This window comes from Ursus maritimus, unplaced genomic scaffold, assembly GCF_017311325.1.
Source record: "Ursus maritimus isolate PB19 unplaced genomic scaffold, ASM1731132v1 scaffold_6, whole genome shotgun sequence".
Taxonomy (NCBI): domain Eukaryota; kingdom Metazoa; phylum Chordata; class Mammalia; order Carnivora; family Ursidae; genus Ursus; species Ursus maritimus.
Window position 1 is genome coordinate 75,868,854 of NW_024426774.1, and position 18,988 is coordinate 75,887,841.

At 38.5% G+C, this 18,988-nt stretch overlaps 2 protein-coding genes and 1 long non-coding RNA gene across 6 annotated transcripts; 2 read left to right on the forward strand and 1 right to left on the reverse strand.

Annotated features, from left to right (window-relative positions):
• The first annotated feature begins 1,022 nt into the window (after window positions 1-1,022).
• On the forward strand, window positions 1,023-2,324 carry LIPT1 (lipoyltransferase 1). The gene has a single exon (XM_008700423.2). The coding sequence runs from the start codon at window positions 1,145-1,147 to the stop codon at window positions 2,264-2,266; it is 1,122 nt and encodes a 373-aa protein (XP_008698645.2). The 5' UTR covers window positions 1,023-1,144; the 3' UTR covers window positions 2,267-2,324.
• MITD1 (microtubule interacting and trafficking domain containing 1) lies at window positions 1,306-18,953 on the reverse strand. Of its 4 annotated transcripts, none has more exons than XR_005833023.1 (8): window positions 18,734-18,953; window positions 15,233-15,334; window positions 13,154-13,290; window positions 12,987-13,073; window positions 12,173-12,288; window positions 11,220-11,280; window positions 9,899-10,083; window positions 1,306-1,405 (listed from the first exon to the last, which is right to left on the reverse strand). XR_005833023.1 is itself a non-coding variant. In XM_040623568.1 (7 exons), exons 1-7 carry the CDS (start codon window positions 18,882-18,884, stop codon window positions 11,009-11,011), a joined length of 756 nt encoding a protein of 251 aa, XP_040479502.1. In that variant the 5' UTR covers window positions 18,885-18,953; the 3' UTR covers window positions 10,897-11,008. The 4 variants fall into 4 exon arrangements, 1 of the variants encoding a protein (XP_040479502.1); XR_005833021.1 differs by lacking the exon at window positions 1,306-1,405 and adding an exon at window positions 5,571-5,708; XR_005833022.1 differs by lacking the exon at window positions 1,306-1,405 and adding an exon at window positions 7,759-7,892.
• LOC103671175 lies at window positions 5,704-12,964 on the forward strand. Its single transcript, XR_570755.2, has 3 exons — window positions 5,704-7,671; window positions 8,156-8,221; window positions 12,603-12,964. It is a non-coding gene; the product is annotated as an uncharacterized LOC103671175 (long non-coding RNA).
• Window positions 18,954-18,988: the final 35 nt, after the last annotated feature.

Here is an 18,988-nt window from a genome sequence, read left to right on the forward strand (position 1 = left end):
AATTATGAGCATCCTAAGAAATAGAATTGGAATAGAATGGTTTCTTTACAAACATAACTACTCAGAATACTTGATTACTATAGCTAGTATTTTCAGCCTGTTGCCATCAGCAGTGCTAACAAAAATAACATGTAAAGTGTCCAAACATAATGAAATTGTTCATAGCCTTTCCATATAGCCCCGCTACTCTAATTGCCTCTGCCCCTAACCTCAGGGGGTCTATCCTAAATAAATACTGATCTAAATAAAAGAATTATACTGCTAGTAAATCAAGTCTCAAAGTAAATAGGAATTATTTTTTTTAAGTATTTTAAGGACATAAAGCTTTCCACAGAGATATTCATGAATACGTCATTGATAACACTGAAAAACTAAAACAATCTAAAATTACGAACTAAGACTGATTTTGTAGTAAACTGTGGTATATCTGATAATGGAATATTACACATTAAAGCTGATGTAAAAATAGATTTAACATTGAATGAAATAACAGTATGGTTCCAATTTGGACGGGGGGGTAGTGTTTACTCGTGCACAGAAAAAAACGGGTATACACCAAAGTGTTAATTGTAGTTATCTGCAGTGGTGGTATTATGGATTCTTTTATTTTGCTCTTTATATGTATTTTCTCATTTTTCTCAATGAACATGTATTACCTATGAATTCAAGATAATTTGTTTGGCTTTGAAATATATTAAATAATGAATTTGCAGATTTATTGTTTGAAAAATCTGCACCCGTACTCCAGTTCAACTGAAATTATTTGAGGTTTGTCTTTATTTCCATTGAGTACTCTGTTACAGGGTTGCTAAAGACTAAGGATAAAGCTAAAAGACAAAAGCAGCTGGATACTTGGGAAAGTTTACCTAAAATAACCAAGAATCAATAGCCAGAAAATACAATTTAATTTTCTTTTTCCCAATTAACTTGTCTTCCATTTTTATTTATTTTTAAAGATTTTATTTATTTATTTGACAGAACAAGCAGGGGGACTGGCAGAAGGAGAGGGAGAAGCAGGCTCCCCACCGAGCAGGGAGCCTCATGCGGGACTTTATCCCAGGACCCTGGGATCATGACCTCAGCCAAAGGCAGACGCTTAACCAACTGAGCCACCCAGGCGCCCCAGTCTTCCATTTTTAAAAGCATGCTGATCCCATTTTCAATGAAGAATTGCTTCCAGTTACTTTGTAACCTCAAAGTCCCAGCAGCTGGCTTTAAAAACAAAGTAAAAAGTGGGCTCATTTTACAGTCAATTTCCAGTGATGTTTATCAAAATCTGGCTGTAGAAGACTGGATCCATGACCATATGAATCTAGAAGGCAAGCCGGTTCTTTTCTTGTGGAGAAATTCTCCCTGTATTGTAATAGGTAGGCATCAGAATCCTTGGCAGGAATGCAACCTGAATCTGATGAGAGAAGAAGGTATAAAACTGGCTCGGAGAAGAAGTGGAGGAGGAACAGTCTACCATGATATGGGTAATATCAATTTGACTTTTTTTACAACCAAAAAAAAGTATGATAGAATGCAGAATCTAAAATTAGTTGTGAGGGCTCTGAATGCTGTCCAACCCCAGCTGGATGTACAGGCCACCAAAAGATGTGACCTTTTACTTGATGGACAGTTTAAAATCTCAGGAACAGCTTCTAAGATCGGCCGGACTACTGCTTATCACCACTGCACTTTATTATGTAGTACCGATAGGACCTTCTTGTCGTCCTTGCTGAAGAGCCCTTACCAAGGGATCAGGAGCAATGCCACTGCTAGCACACCTTCCATAGTAAAAAATCTTTTGGAAAAAGATCCCACTCTGACCTGTGAAGTACTCATGAATGCTATTGCTGCAGAGTATGCTGCTTATCATCAAATTGACAATCATATTAACCTAATTAACCCAACAGATGAGACACTGTTTCCTGGAATAAATAACAAAGCCAAAGAACTACAGACCTGGGAGTGGATATATGGCAAAACTCCAAAGTTTAGTATAAACACTTCCTTTAATGTATTGTATGAACAGTCGCATTTGGAAATTAAAATATTCATAGACATAAAGGATGGAAGGATTCAAATCTGTAAAATTGAAGCACCTGATCATTGGTTGCCACTGGAAATATGTGACAAATTAAATTCAAGTTTCATTGGCAGTAAGTTTTGCCCAAATGAAATTTCTATGCTGACAAATATTTTATGCAGGACATGTCCAGAAGATGATGAACTACACAGTAAATGGAATATTCTCTGTGAAAAAATTAAGGGAATAATGTGATTCCAAATAAACTTCTTAATATTAACAGTTTTTATGAGATAATAAAATGTTTAAGGTACATTGTATGTTTTTTTTTTTTTTTTTTTTTTTTTTTAGTAATCTCTACACCCAACATGGGGCTTGAACTCACAACCCTGAGATTAAGAGTCATATGTTCTACCAACTGAGCCAGCCAGGCACCCTCATCATATATATACCTTAAAAAAAGACCTAGTTTCTCAGTAACTATTCCCCATTAGAAATTGTCACCTAGTCCATATTTTCTTATGGTCTGTAGGATATTCTCTTTCTTCATCAATTTTTTTTTTTTTTAATCTAGCACACATGTATCTGCTCCTTTCTCTGTTACCATCATGGGTGTGTATACGGTATTTGACACTGTGAGCTCTGATTTAGTTCTTTTTCTTAACTCTAAGGAATATAACTCAGGCTTCTTGTCACCTCTGATACCTTAAACTCTAAAATTCTTCCTTTTAATTACAAAGTTGATAGTGGGTTTGAGCTGCATGGTTTAAATTATATGTAGATTTTTTACAGTGCTATAAATGTATTTTCTCTTAGGATTTTTAAGTAACATTTTTTTCTAGCTTTATTTTAAGAATATAGTACATACAAAATGAGTCTTGACGATTACTAGTAAGGCTTCTGGTCGATAGGCTACTAGTTAAGTTTTTGGGGAGTCAAAAGTTATATGTGGATTTTCAACTGTGCCGTGGTCAGCACCTCTAACCCCCACGTTATTCAAGTGTCAGCTGTACTTTCTTATCCTCCATCCTCTCCCGTTAAATTAAGCCCACTGCACTTTTCTAAGCCCTTAACCCTCCCAATCTCTTGCTTCATCTCCCTTCCTATCCAACCCTGAGTTCTTTCAAGTATATGGTCTTGTCTTACCAGCATTCTCATTTGCTTTTCTCTCTTGACCTACAATGACCATTGTTTTATTATCATTCCATCAACTGATTTTTCACTATCATACCCAGATGGCAGGCAATGCTGGAAGAAAATTCACATAATCATGCAGACTAACCCAATTTCATATTTCTATTTATCCTCTATTGGTGTCAGAGTCAACCCCTCTCCATTGACTCCCTCATTCTTCAGAGGCCTTATTCATAAATGTTTCCACTTTTCTTAAACTCAGAACTCGACTTCTCTTGTCACAAATCTTGACTCATAAGTTGACAGTGGAGGCCTTCATAAATGAGCTCCTTCAGCACCCCATTTCCTCTTACCATTTCTCATTCACTCTCAAATAACACCTTTTCCTTAAGGCTAGTTGTACCTGGATCTTTGTCCTTTCCAACCTGTTTGGGCCTTCTATTAAATATTTATCTTTTTTATCTTAAATTTTCTCTCTCCACTTACTGGATCCTTACACATAGTGAATGAACACGCTTATGTCTCTTCTTTCCCCAAAACCCCTGCTTAAGGTTTTGTGTCTCTACATCTCTTCATTGTCAAATTTCTTCAAGGAGTAACATCACTGCCAACCACTTTGTGTCTCTGCAGTTCATTCACATACTCCTCTGATTTCTACAGTATTTACTGTGTGTTTTCTGAATGCCTACTATGTCCCAGGTACTTTGTAGTTGTTGGTTCATGGTGAGTGAAAGAGACATGATTACTAGCCTCAGGAATTGACAGTTTAGTGTACTGGCTTTCAAACTCCTTAAAAACTAGAGTAAAGAAATATATTTTGGGGCGCCTGGGTGGCACAGCGGTTAAGTGTCTGCCTTCAGCTCAGGGCGTGATCCCAGCGTTATGGGATCGAGCCTCGCATCAGGCTCCTCCACTATGAGCCTGCTTCTTCCTCTCCCACTCCCCCTGCTTGTGTTCCCTCTCTCGCTGGCTGTCTCTATCTCTGTCGAATAAATAAAAAAATAAAATCTTTTAAAAAAATATTTATATATATATATTTTATATTATATACTAGCACAGACATTAAACCCAGCAAGTTTTACAATACAATGTTTATCCTATACTATTTACTTATTTAACATTTTATATTTGATTTTATATTTGATTTCATCTTTTAAAATGATTTTATCACACATTAATAGGTCAAGACTGGAGTTTAAAAAACATGAGCCTAATAGGAAATGTAGACAAACAAATCAGTATATAATTATAAAGCAAGATAAGCCTGGGTAGTTATAACAGACAATAATAGGGGCTACATAGCTAGAGCTATCAGGGAGAGGACATTGAAATGGAGAACTGAAGAATGAGAAGCAGCCAAGCAGAGTGGAGTGGGGTGTAGAGTATTTCCGGTTTTACCAGTTATCTATTGCCTCTTAACAAACCACTCCAAAACTTAGTGGCTTGAAACAACATTTATTTTATTCACAAATCTATAATTTGAGCTTTGATGGGGATAGAGCATATGATCCAGTGTCATCGGCTAGGACAGCTTAAAGAGCTGGAAATACCTGCTTCAAGATGGCTCACGTGGCTGGCAAGTTGGTGCTGGCAGTTGGCTGGGAGCGCATCTGGAGCAATGGGTTGAGGCCTTCAATTCCTTCCCATGCGCCTAATCAAGGCTGCCTGAACTTCCTCACAGCATGGTAGCTGAATTCCCAGAAGTGACTCAAGAAAGCCCAACAGAAAATATTTCCTTTTATACCTTATCTTGGAAGCAATTTGTATAGCCACACGTGCATCCAAATCCAAAAGGAGAGAACATGGATAGCCACCACTCCATGGGAGGAATGTCAAAGTCATTATAAAAATTACTACTGGGTCTAGGAGATCCTATTGCAACCATTTCTGCAAAGTATAATCTACCACACAACAGCATACAGGAAGCCCTAAAGCAGGTAAAAGCTAGGTTACTGATGGTGTCAAAGGAAGTACAGGCAAACTGAAGTGTGGGAACAAGGGGAGAATGGAGCAAGATGAAGATGGAGAAAAAAGAGACCGGATCATGTAGGGACAGATAGCCCAAGGTAGACACAGATCATATTTTAAGTGCAATGATACTGCAGTTGTTACAAAGACTATTCTGTCTGCTCTGTGGAGAATGGATTGGAGGGACAGAACACAGGAAGCAGAAAGCCATTTGGGAGACTACAGCAGGAATCCTAGCAGAAGTAATGCTGGCAGTGGCCATGGAAAGATGCTGACATTGTGTTAAGCCCTTGTCAAAAATTAAGGATGACTTCCATTTTCAGGACAAGGTTTAATTCTGATTCCATTTAAAGGGAAACAATAAAGCAGTATATATTAGTTTGCTAAGGCCGCCATAACAAAATACCACAGAGTAGGTGGCTTAAACAATAAAAATATTTTTTCTCACAGTTCCGGAGGCCAGGAAGTCCAAGAAGAGTTGGTGGGTTTGGTGTCTCCTGGGGCCTCTCTCCTTGGCCTGCAGGTAGTTGCCTTCTTGCTGTATCCTCACATGGTCTTTCAGTTATTGGACAGAGGACCAGTTCCAAAGTCACCACTTCAAGAGAAAAGTGTTGGTGGGAAAAAGAAGGGTTGCTTTATTGAGGAAGTTGGCAACCTGGGAAAATGGCAGATTAACGTCTCAAAGACCATCTTCCCTGTCCAGGGGAAGCAGATTATTAAAAGGGAAGGCACAGGGAATGGTGAGGGGGCTATGTACAGGAGAAATTGGTGCTCAGCAGTTGATCATTTGTCCTTGAAAAATCTTCCAGAATCCTCTGCTCTACCAATAATCAAGGCTCCTAGGTGTATCTCAGTAAAGGATGCCCCTGCAGCCCAATAAGCCACGTCCTGGCAAAGCAGTCCAGACTCCTCCCCCTGTGCCAGGAATCAAGGATCCCAGCCAGATGTCTCTTATTGAAGATGCCATGGTCAGTGGTGGCTGTTTTTGAGTGTGGTCAAGCCTTATCTTCCGGGAAGTCTGCTTCTAGCAGTCTGCAGGATCTCAAGGGAAGTAGGTTAGTACTGCTACAAATTGGGATTCAGGTCAGCAAGCAAGGCGTGCATAAGCTTGAAGCACGTTAACCCTTAAGACCAATTGGGGTGCTGTTACATTTCCTCTGAGTGTGCATATCTGTGTCAAAATTTCCACTTCTTATAAGGATACCAGTCTTAGGATCCACTCTAAAGACATCATTTTTAACTTTATAGCTCTTTGAAGACCTTATCTCCAAATAGTTACATACTGAGGTACTGGGGGTTAGGATTTTAACATGTGAATTTAGCTCTTATGAGTTCTTTTCATGTAACTGAGTGGATCCAGATCTCATCTCCCCCCCCCTTTTTTTTTGACGAAGGGAAGGGGCAGGAGGGGACACACAAGGTTTTGTTTGCAACTGGTTCTCTCAGTGTGGGAGTGGAGTAAGTGAAGGGGATTTTACTTTTCAAGTGGCTCCTGGGACAAACACAACTGGCAGTCTAACCATTTGAGTTGAGTCTAATCATTTGAGTCGGGTTTCATAGGCAGGTCCTTCTGTTCTTTTCCAGCAATATTAAACAGCAAATAAACAATTCTGAAGAGATTTCTCATGGGCATATTTTTTACTCATTACATTTGCTGCAACATGTTAAAGTTACTTTCCAAGAAAGATATAAAAATCCTGATATGATGTGTTTTGGGGCAATAAAGCACTCGTGATTTTCTGATACCATCTGTTTCTCAAGAGCGAGGATATCATCAGGTGAAAGGTTAGCTTCAAGTTCCAAAAGGGAAACTTAGCATTACCCAGAATAGAAAAGGTATGTTTTGCAGCTAGAGTCCACAGACTTTTCTGATTGTTTCCATATGAGGATAAAGGAGATGAAGAATCAAGAATGACTCCTAGATTTCTTATTTGAGCAACTGGATGGATGGGAGTAAACACAGGGAGTGGGGGAGTGTTGTTTCCAGAGCTCAGCTGCAGCCTCCTATATTTGAAATGACTGTGCTTCTGAAATGTCAGGAGAAATGCCAAATACGCAGCTGAACATGTAAGATCACAGCGCCAAGGAAAAATTTTGGCTTAATTTATATATTCAGGAGTTGACAGCATATATATAGTATTTGAAGTCATGAAAAGGGATAATTGTGAACTTTCATAATTCATCTTAAAGCATAAAGTGTTTAGCACCCGAGTCCCCTCACTGTTCGGGGAATTCTCCAACTTAAAAACCTTGCTGCGAAGCAGAACCTCCTGTTGGAGAGGTCATCAAGAAGATGTGACTGCAGTTGACCCTCGAACTGGAGATGGGTAATCGGAGGCTCTTTACACCCTCCCCTGTCCTTGGGATGTGTCTTCTGTCCACTGCTCCCATACTAGGAGCCACTTCAAGGACTCAGCCTTGAGAGACTCATATGTTACTGAGACTATCTGGATTGTAGATGTGACTTGAATTCCATCAAGGCCTCCATGAACTCTCGAGATTCTGCAGGCATGTGTGGAGATTACTTGTCTCATAGCCACCCAAGACAAGCCTCATAGGTAAGTTCCCTTGCTTATTAAACCCCACCTACCAATCTGGAGTGGTCTGCCTCTGTCTTCAGTCTCTCCTCGCCCTGAGTGTACGGAGGCCAGTTTTGAATTTCACCTGGGGAACTCCAGAGGTTGCACACCAACAACACTCCCCTCTGGAAACTGGAATTTTCACTATCTTCTCTTTCTCACCTCTCTTGAATCCAGGGTGAGGGCACATGACGGAGGCTCTGCCAATCAGATGTACTTGTTTCAGACTCTGAATGGATCATGATGAAGTGAACCTGGGATGGTGAAAACCCTTCTCTGGCAGTAGTACCAGGGCCTGAATTTCTGGGGTAGAAGGTGCTAAGATGGCAGTGTAGTGTCCAATAATTTAAGTGATAGAAGTGGTAATAAGGCTACTGAGTTCAGGCCTTGCCTTGGGGTCAACAGTGGTATCAGCTGATTAGTTCTGTGTTGTGATTCTAGATGTGGGTTTTTTTCACTGCAGAATTCCAAGGCCAAGTCTGTACCTCTTTTGATGGTTTGAACTACCCACTATTTTTGCTTACATCAGGTAAGAGCAGTTTCTGTTGCTTTTCACTAAGGAATTACTGGTATAATCACTTGGGGGAGAGTGTAGATTAAAAAGAAAAAAAAAGAGGTTACTACTTAGTATCTAATATAGGAGAACGCCGATACTTAAAAGACAGGGTGGAAGAGAAGGAAAGAATGTTTCATGGAATTTGAGAGCTTTAAGAAAGGAGAGGCCAACTAGGTCAAATACTCCTGAAAGGTCAAGTAATATGAAGGTTAAGAAGTGCCCACTGGATATGGTAATAATGGAAGTCATTGTTGACCTTGACAAGAGCAATTTCAGTGGAGTGATAGGATAGCCTGGTTGAAGTGAGCTGAAGTATTAATAGGTGGTGACAAAATGGGAAAAAATTGTATAGAGAACTTTAAGAAGTTTGTTCATATAGAACAAAGAAATAGGATGGGTGGTATCTGGCTGGGAATGTCTGTCTAGCAGAAACAATGCAGCAGAGGGAGAGATCGCTCAAAGGACAAAGTCCTTGGTGAGGCTAACAGAGGCAAGATTGAGTTCACTTCCTGAAAATTTGGCTATCTTCCTTATATATTACTACTATTAACCCTTTCTCTATATGCTATAAATCTGAGGTCATGTTAACTTTTTATGGTTCTCTCTACTCAAGTTTTCAATATTTACGTGATCAAATCTTTTGCCTTTTCCTTTTCTTGATAATTCCTGGGTTTTGTGTTATACTTAGTATATTTAGTGGAGCTTTAAAAAAATTTTTTGGGGGGCACCTGGGTGACTCAGTGGGTTAAGCGTCTGCCTTCGGCTCGGGTCATGATCCCAGAGTCCTGGGATCGAGTCCCACATTGGGCTCCCTGCTAAGCAGGGAATCTGCGTTTCCCTCTACCCCTTCAGCCTGCTTGTGATCTGTCTCTCATGTTCTCTCTCTCTCAAATGGATAAAATCTTAGAAAAAAAATTTTTTTTAATTAATTAGCTCTTTAACAGAATAACCTCTATGTGGGGGTAGAGATCTAATGTTTTTTCCAAAGATTTATTGAATAGTCTACTCTTTCCTCACTAATATGAACCACACCTTTGTTGTGCATTAAGGACCCATACACACATTTACTTTCTCTCAGGTGTTTTCAGACTCATTCTACCCAATTGATTTGTCCGTTCTTATGCCCATACATTAAAAATATATATATATTGTAACTTCACATCTTTATAGCTGGTCAAGCAAGTCTCCTAGTGTTAGTCTGTCATTTAATTTATAAATTAACTTAGGGAGAAATGACATCTTATTAAGTCTTCCCATTCAAGAATATAATTTGTCTTGCCCTAGTTTTCTTTTACATTCTTCCGTAAAGTTTATAGTTTTCTCATACAGTTCTTGCATGTTTCTTAATGTATTTAATAAGTAACTTGGATATGGTAGTCTTCTGATGTTCTAATTGGTTCTGGGGATAGATTTCAAGTATCTAGAATAATGGATAGCATTACTGCTTTATCCATTATTATAAATAATGAATAGGTGCTCTTCCTTAAATATCAATATGTCTTAGGCAGGATTCCTATGTGGGTTGGATAAAAGTTAATTTCACAGGGTTGTGAACTGCTGAATCTCTACAGTGATAGATTCACATGCTCTAGAAGAAATCAGAGTGGTTATTTTAACATGAAAAGGAGGAGGTCTAATACATGTTCTCACCTGAATGAAAAGCCACTCTACTTCCACATGCTGATAGGCACCTGGCAAAATAGCTACGATACTTTGCAGAAAGTAACTTCTGATTAGGTCCAACACTCGCTCTCCTGAGACCCTGAATTTCCATATAATAAAACTTGGCAAACTGGCTTGAGTCTTTTCAGGTTCAGCATTATCAGCACCTGAACCTGAAAACATTAAAGAAAAACATTAGGAACTTTTCTGGAATCCCTTCTTGGTCTTTTATGCCAACGCAGGTGACTGCTGGCTCCCAGAGGTAAAACATAAATCAAGTCCAAGTCAAGTCACCCAGGACCACTCTGCCTGACCTTATTCCCGTGGCTTCTACCCAGCTTTGGTCCTCAATACTACTTAATCTTGAATGTAATCTTCAGTCTTCTCCAGATGTGATGTTTATATGTGTATTCCCCAACATGAGTACTTCTGTTTCCCTCCATAGACTGGCTTAGCTTATTCTTAAAGCTTCTGGACTGCCCGTTACTTCTACCTTTATCCCCAAACCCAACCTATCTCCAAGCAGTCAGCTGGCATCTAGATGGATGAGCTTACCCAGAACAGTTGATTCTAAGCTGCAAAGCTTTACAGACGTGCCAGCCAAGGTTGAATTAGCTGCAAACTGTATCTGCATAACTAAGCACGTTGATTTGCCTTTATAGAGTTAGGTAATATTGGATAAATGAATGTTGGTGAATTTCTCCTGGTTATTAGACCTACAAGCCCATCTGTCTCTTCAAAGAGTACTCTAATCCATGATTTTTCCTCCTGGATGCTAAATTCCCAGGGGCAAGATTAACATCCAATTCATCTTCATAATAGGTGCTCATTATTTATTGATTCATTCTCCAACAGCCAAATAAGAAAAAAGCTGGTAAAATGTTTAAATTAACCTTGTTACTGGAAACACTGTAAATCTCCTGAATAATGTATATATAAAAATATTTAGGATTGGTTACATAACTGAAAAATGGATCCATAAATTAGTAGAAATATAAAAATTTATTGTTAGATTCATAATTATAGGAATGATCTCTCCAAAGTAACAACAAAATCAATATTCACTTAAAATAGAAATATATAATGCAAATTAAGCTACTACCCATCATATTTTTTTGTGTGCTTATTATGAAAAATGTCCACTGTTGTTTCATGACATGGTCTTAAATCAAAATCACAATATCCAAGGGAAAAACGACTCTAAGAAGAGAAGAAAAGAGTTTTTTTAATTAAAAAAAACCCCAAAGCCATGTTGTTAAAATGATACAAAAAAGAGTGTAAGATACTCACTCCTAAGACTATACCCTACCTGTGGTTTCTTAAAATAATCAAGTCCTCTTCCAATCTTAATCATCCATCCATTGTTAAACCTATTGAAATAGTATACAGCATTATATTCCAGACATTTAAGTCAGACAGTTATCAAAGGTGTACGATAGCAAGCATCAGCAACATTTCCCCCTAACAAAGAAAATCACTTTCTGCAGTGGCATGAGTTGACTCAAACCAGGGGTTACTTAAGAGCTACGTCTACGATGAAATAAAAACATCCAAAGAAACCGTTAGTTGATTTGATTAGCTGGTAACAAGTTAGACGATCCAATTAAATCTTACTCTCGAATTTCAGACTTCTGACAAAATTTTCCTGTTCTGCTAAGTGTATTCAGGCAGATTATGGTGTGTTGCAGGGGTTCCCCCATCTAGAGATAGAGGACATACGCAAGAAGAGCTCTGGATCCCAACCTCTGCTTCAACCACAGCACTGCATTTTCATCTGTCCTGCATTTAGGTTGTGTTTAAGTATTCATTAAAACTAAGGGTGCAGTCACTCTAAACATATGAAAGCCACTGTGCTAAACAGAGGAACACGCCTCTGTGTGTTTCCTTGTAGACACTGTAGCATACTGTCACACCTATGAGATTACTTAATAAACTATAAGAAGTAAATCCTAAGATCATCAGAATATTAAATATTATCACCAGGAAAGAAAATTATCCCAATACCATAACACCAAATGTATACTTGAATACTTCCTCTTCTCACATGAAATAGAACAAGTAAACTTTACTCCATTAGGAAATATGAAACTCAGACATAATAAGCCAGATTTCTTTTCTCAATAGTGAAAAGATACTAAAATTGAGCTTTACTTACAATGTTAATAAGTTGAATACTTATATGCAATTATATGAAACTTATCAAAAGAAATAAAAACAAGTATTTTCAACTACATAAAAATTAAAATATTGCTATACACTAACCTAATTTCTCGGTCATGTATTGAAGAAGAATATTCTAATTCCAACAGCACCCCATGATTCTGGAGTGACTCTTTTATTTCTTGCAGGCCACTACTTTGCTGCTGTTTCCTACTACCCTGTTAATAGGAAAAATACAATTTTCTGTTCAGTTATTAGTATTTTAAATTATCATTAAGCTGTGCAATGTGTATGATGGATGAATTAAAATGGGAAAGATTCCATAATAGTTTCAAAGTCTATTATCTCAAAGAAGCAACCAGAGTATGAAGCAGTTTAACAGCACTGGTTTTTATCAAAATAGTTTTTTTTTCTAATGTGTACATAACCCAATCGTGTCCCATCTCCTAAAATGTATTTTAGTAATGCTGTTTAGTTATTCAGATGGGGCTGCTTTCTTTCCAAGTTAATCCTAGAAATCTGGTTTATTTAGCAGCATTCCTCCTTGAGTCAGAATCAAGACGTAGATGCCCGCTATCACGCTGCGCTCCAGAAGGCCAAGGCAATAACTCAAGAAGAAGAGATCCAATCATTGGTAAAGAAGAGACAAAACTGTCAATAGTGCAGACATGTGATCATCTCCTGGAATATCCAAACTATTTGAATCAGAGAGTTTAGCAAAGTGGCCAAAGGCAAGGTACAACAAAATCAGAAAAAAAATCAACAGCATTTTTTGGAAGGTATTTTAGGCCTATCGTTAGATAATTCCCAAAGAAATAGTTCTAGCTGAAGTGGTGTCCACGTTTTCCTTGCTCAAACTACATCTCGTAACTGAATAAAGTTAATGAAGAAAGAGTAAATGCTTCCAGATACCTACTTCATCCAGAGAGGTGAGAAGATGGATAGTTTTTACTTTACATGGTTTCTTAATAAGCATCTCACAAAATCGAAGAAAGTTATATAGCTGAAAGACATCAGAATAGGTTATTACTAACTTATACATTTTAAATAACATTTCATCATATTTTTGTACATTTCACCTACCTGATGGATCTGTCTAATATAAGGATCTTGTATCCAAACTTCTGTAACTGTTTCATTAAGGTATTTTTGAAAAAGTGACTCATAACTGAAACCTGTTGCATTCTCTTCTATTTTAATCTGCTCATGATATTTTCCATCTAAAAACACAAATTTCAATAATAAAACCAGTGACCATTTATTTTCTTTTTACACATATTTACATACAGTGATTAATCAGGAATAGATACGAGTTAATTTTTTTGACTCCTCCACTCAGCAAACATTTCTGAATACCTACTACATATATACAAGGCACAAAGGAAGATGCTACACAGAGATAAAGGCAAACAATTCCTTAAGTGATTTCTACCTTCATGGAGGCCAAGTAGGAAAGTCCAGAGATTTCTTGCAACAGGTTCTTGAGTTGAATCCTATAGACCAGGCAGTTTATTCAAGAGCAGCTTTATGTATAATGACAGCTGACATTCTGTCACCATGAGTAGAACCATAAGCTAGAACTCAGGGGCTACCTTGTCCTTCCCTTCAGATTTATGTCATTTTATGTCCTCAATTTAATAGCTAAAGTATTAAACATATAAATGCAATATTATGTGGAATTCAGAAGTCTTTCTTAGACCTTGAAGAGAGTATTTTAAGCAGAAATGTACAGCACTTCTTAACAACCCAAGCCAAAGACTAGGATGCCACAGGATCAGTGAAATAGTTCCATTGTTTTTGTTGATTCCAAATGAATAAGTATTGAATTACTTATCAAAGACCTGTAAGATTTTTTAAAAAAACATGACCCCTAATGGTAGTTCCTAATTTATATGATGGTTGCATATTTAAAGGTTGCTTAAAAACCAGTAGTTTGGATTCTGCTCCTACTGTTCCCACATATATAATATTGGTAACTATGCATCAGTTTTCAAGTCAAGCTGGCCACATAGGTTAATTTAACCCAATGTATTCAAACCACAATGCTGGTGGTACTACATTTCACCCATGTTTTAAAAGGAAATTTCATTGTACATTTCAATTTAGGGTGAAGGAAACACTATTTTATTCCCACCCAACAGAGGAGCTCAGGGAGCGGGGTACCCAGGGTATGGATGGGCTCATACAAACTACTAGAAAGAGATGGGGGAGGGCTGTATAAGGACAGTGAGGAAGTGCAGCTAAGGGCTGGAGGCACTGGTGTGTGGGGTTTTTTTTTTAATAGATTTTTTTAAGATTTTATTTATTTATTTATTTATTTATTTATTTATTTATTTAGAAAGAGAGAGAGAGAGAGCAGGGGGCTGGGAAGGGCCGAGGGAGAGGGAGAATCTTAAGCAGACTCTGTGCTGCCCGTACACAGAGCCCAACAGAGGGCTCAATCTCACAACCCTGAGATCAAGACCTGAGCTGAAACCAAGAGTAAGACACTTAATCAACTGTACCACCCAGGTACCCCTGCAGGCACTGGTTTTTTGAGGGCAGTAGTAACTTTGGCTAAAAAAAAAAAAAGCAGGAGTGTGCCAGGCAAAGGTGGTGATGACCATTTATAGACATAACGTTTGTAAACTGCATGCTCATGAGCAGAGAACTAATAATAAGTAGGGAAGGACACCTATGGCATCTCCAGTCATCAGGAATACTTAACTCCTGAAATGTTTTGATTCACAGCAAAATCCTTAAGAAGTCCCAGCAGTTTCTCTAGCTATTTCAACATTTTGGTCATTTTATAAAGGGAAGATACAAATAAAATAAAGGATTTACATTCCCTATTTCTGTGTAGTATTGTGTCAACTGCAGTCCACACATAAGCTTCATGGGGATCTGTGAATTTCTTAAAACAGCATGCAGAGTTCTGCAGTATGTATAGCTCTCATCAGATTCCCAACAGGGTATGTGAAAACCACCTCCCCCTGGGATCCCCCACAAAAGGTTAAGAATAGCTTACATATAGGGAAGTGGGAATGCAGAGTAAACCTGTAGGCTCCCAGGGATAAACGGTCCAGGCCACAAAGAGTTCCAAAAGGTAGAGCCAGAAACATTGCATTAGATGGGCTTTGCCACAATAGCTTATGGACATATTCTGTAAATTAGCCTCTTTACCTTCTTTTTCTTGATCCAAGTATTTCTTCAGTATTTCTGCTCTATCCATGTAGCCAGTTATTTGTTTTCTGAGATTACATTTCTTTGTATCATCTTTGGTACCTACAAATTAAAAAATATATTCTCAAATTTCCAAATAGTTTTTCTAGTTAGCACAGGCATTATTTCCAGTTTCTCAAGTCTACCACAAATTTCCTAACCTTAAGCATGGTTTGCCTCAGTCCTAGAATGCACGAATGGGCTCAGATTTGCCTTGATCACGTAAGACCTTCATTTTTACACTAAGCATCTGAAACAGCTTTATTTAGGAGTGGAGATTCTGACACTATCTCACTGGCAGGGACACCAAATTTGGTGAGATGATAGGATGGGTTATTATATGTCAAACCTGAGTCTGAGAACTATTTTGTCCCAATCAACCACAAGTCTGAAATCTTAGCGTATTCAAAACGTAGCAAACAATACCTATCTTTCTTCCACAAAACCAGGTTCTCTTCCATACTTCCCGATTATAGTTCATGTTCGATAATTTTCCCAGCCACCCCAAAAATGTAAGGTATTTTTTTAATATACATTATCAATAAAATCTTACCTCAAGCCCCACCCCCCAAAACCCAGTCACCAAATTATTTCTGGTTTCTTCATTCCTTCCTTTTGATATTGCTTATATTTTCTATAATAATTTCATTTTTAAACTACCAGTTTTAAAATTTTAATTTTGTATTTATATAAAAATTGCAATACAATGGTACAGTATCTTTTCACCCAGACTCCCCTAATATTAGCATATCATGTAGGTATAGTACAATTATCAGTTAGAAAATTAACACTGATACACTATTAATTCATCCACAAACCTTATTTGTATTCCACCAATTTTCCCACTAAAGTTTGTTTTCTGGTTCAGGGTCCTATACAGCATTTAATTGTCATGTCTTCTTGTTCTCCTCTAATCTGTAATAGGTGTCCTTAGCCTCTCTCCACCTTTTATGATTTTGTGGATACATGATGTAAATATGTGTTATTATTGGCAGTGTTAACTCTGATCAGTTGTTCTCTATCGTTATGAGTCTGTTCTGGTTTGCCTCCCTCTTTTTTTTTTCTCTTTGCTGGTTTTTATTGTAAATTCCACATATGAGTGAAATCGTATGGTATTTGTCTTCCTCTGACTGACTGACTTCACTTAGCATTAATACTCTCTAGCTCCATCCATGTCATTGCAAATGGCAACACTATTATTTTCTTGTTCTAATTTTATCAGCTTTGGCTTTGAGAGCTTCTTCATGTTGACCCCTGTCCTTTCGACATCACCCATATTTTGAGCACTTCCTTGCTTTCTGGTGCAAAACGTTTTAAGCTCATCTTGTGTTTTCCCTGCTCCAGCCCTGGAATCAACCATTTTTCCAAGAAGCCCTGGTTCCTTTGTTGGAGAATGGTATGAAGACATCCAATTCCGGGTGCTGACTGTACTTGCTGCCACTAAGGAAGTCCTGTCACTACTTCTAGACCCTTTCGGTCAACGTGGCTAGAAAGTATATGTAGGGTTAATAACACACAAGTACATCTGCATTTATTTCTGTGTCTATCTATCTGTATATATATTAAAAACCACAAGTTCATGATGCTAACTTTGATCCCACAGGGTTCATTCTAGCCCTCTTCCTCTCCTTACGTGTAACTTTTTATTAACCACAATATATATACTGGCTTGTTCAAGCCTAGTATAGACACAATTATTCTCTGTCATTCAAGTGGGAGGAAAGACAACAATAAAAGTAAATTGGTAAAATATGTATGTTAGATTGTGATAAGTGCTATTAAATAAAATAAAACAAAAAAGAAGGATAAAGGAGTCCTAGGATGGGGTTGTAGTTTTACACAGGAGGTCAGAGGCGGCCTCACAGAGAAGGTAATATTTGTTTTGGGGGATGGGGGTTTTGTTTGTTTTAAAGATGTTATTCCTTTAATTGACAGAGAAAGAGAGAGAGCACAAGCAGGTGGAGCTGCAGAGGGACAGGGAGAAGCAGGCTTCCCACTGAGCAGGGAGCTTGATGTGGGGCTCCATCCCAGGACCCTGAGACCATGACCTGAGCTGAAGGCAAACACTTAACTGACTGAGCCACCCAGGGACTGTACATGTCTCTTTTTGGCAATCAGTATACCAGAGTCTTTAAAGCCTTGGGTTCCAATTGTGACTCTACTAATTGTGGTGGAACTGAAAAGCTTAATGGTATGCTGCAAATGAGGATAACATCAACTCCTACTTCATAGGGCAATAAAACAAGATTATGATTTTGATGTACTCTGCACAGTGCCAGCACTCAGCACTCATAAATTATAATTGCTCTTATCATCATCATCATTATCATCATCAAACGGGCTTTCCCAAGGTAGTTTTATAGTTCTTTTTTAAGATTTTATTTTATTTGAGAGAGAGAGAGGGTGCCTGCGCGCCTGCACGGGTTGGGTAGGAGCAGAGGGAGAGGGAGAAGCAGACTTCCCTCTGAGCGTGAAACCCAATGAGTGGCTCTATCCCAGAACCCCAAGATCATGACCTGAGTCAAAGTCAGACACTTAACGACTGAGTCACCCTGGCGCCCCTATAGTTGTATAGTTCTGACAAAAGCACCCAACCTTGAAGAGCGCCCTCTGCTGTCTTTTCAAAGCTTCTGTAACACTTAGGCTAAAATGCACAGGGGAGATCTTAAGCCAGACTGGGAGCTCCAGGGGGTGGGGAGCAGAAGCTAGTCTTAAATGAGTTTAGTACCTAATAACTGGGTGTCTACTACGGGCCAGGGATTGTACTAGTTGTTAATTTGGTTACTTGGTACTTTCAACACTGAATGACAGTCTCGCTGCCCCACCCACAATCCTATGCATTTCTCAGACTGAGTTGCAGTACACACGTTTCTTACGAATTTTTTTTCTTTTACCGCTACGTGATTTTTTGTTTACTTCTAACGAAAATGCCTAAACAGAAAAGTAATAATAGTGTAATGAACACTCTTATTACCCATCACATAGATTTAAAAATGGTTAGCATTTTGCCACATTTGCTCCAACTGTTTTTTTTCTGAAAATTAAATTCAGACATCATGACAAATTCTTTCCAAGACACTTCAGTCTACATTTCTAAAAATCAAAGACAGTTTTCGAAAAAACCATACTACTTAAGTCAGTAATTTGTTACCCAATCCATATTCAAACTTTCCAAACTGATACAAAAATGTCCTTTATATTTCGTTCAAAACTAGTCCTATCAAGGTTTATACATTATATTTGATTGTGTCTCTTAAAAATCTAGAGTACGGTCCCACTTTTTTGATGACATCAATCTATTAAAGATATAAAAGAAACCAGTCCACTTGTCCTGTAGAATATCCACCTTCTGTATTTGCTTCCTGGTAGTGCACAAGAAGGATTTTTAACTTTCACTCCATCCCAGACACAGCGGGATCCAGTTCCTTTCCTCTAGTCCTCTCTCCACGGCTCCCTGCTCACCTCTCAGAACCTGCATGAGCAGGTCTATCCCCTCCTGGTAACACACAAAAGCCTGCTGGTACCGGGACTCCGAGTCTAGTTCCACCGCCCGCTTTAACACCGTGAATGCAACCACGCTCTGGGTATCCAGTTCCTTCCCGGACTTGGCCATAGCTCCGAAACCCGCCTCCGCCCCAAACACAACCAGACCCGAGCTGGCCAGCGGCACTTCCGGGAGTCATCACGTGACACCAGTGCGCCTGCGCTCCGGTTTTT

What these genes read in the sequence shown, in the direction of transcription:
- LIPT1 (XM_008700423.2), top strand. Translation starts at nt 1,145, where the DNA reads ATGCTGATCCCATTTTCAATGAAGAATTGCTTCCAGTTACTTTGTAAC.
- MITD1 (XM_040623568.1), bottom strand. Translation starts at nt 18,884, where the DNA reads ATGGCCAAGTCCGGGAAGGAACTGGATACCCAGAGCGTGGTTGCATTC. An exon ending in ATACATGACCGAGAAATTAG is followed by an intron (nt 11,281 to 12,172) that starts GTTAGTGTATAG and finishes CTATTTCAATAG; the next exon opens with GTTTAACAATGGATGGATGA. An exon ending in ATTATTTTAAGAAACCACAG is followed by an intron (nt 11,111 to 11,219) that starts GTAGGGTATAGT and finishes TTCTCTTCTTAG; the next exon opens with AGTCGTTTTTCCCTTGGATA.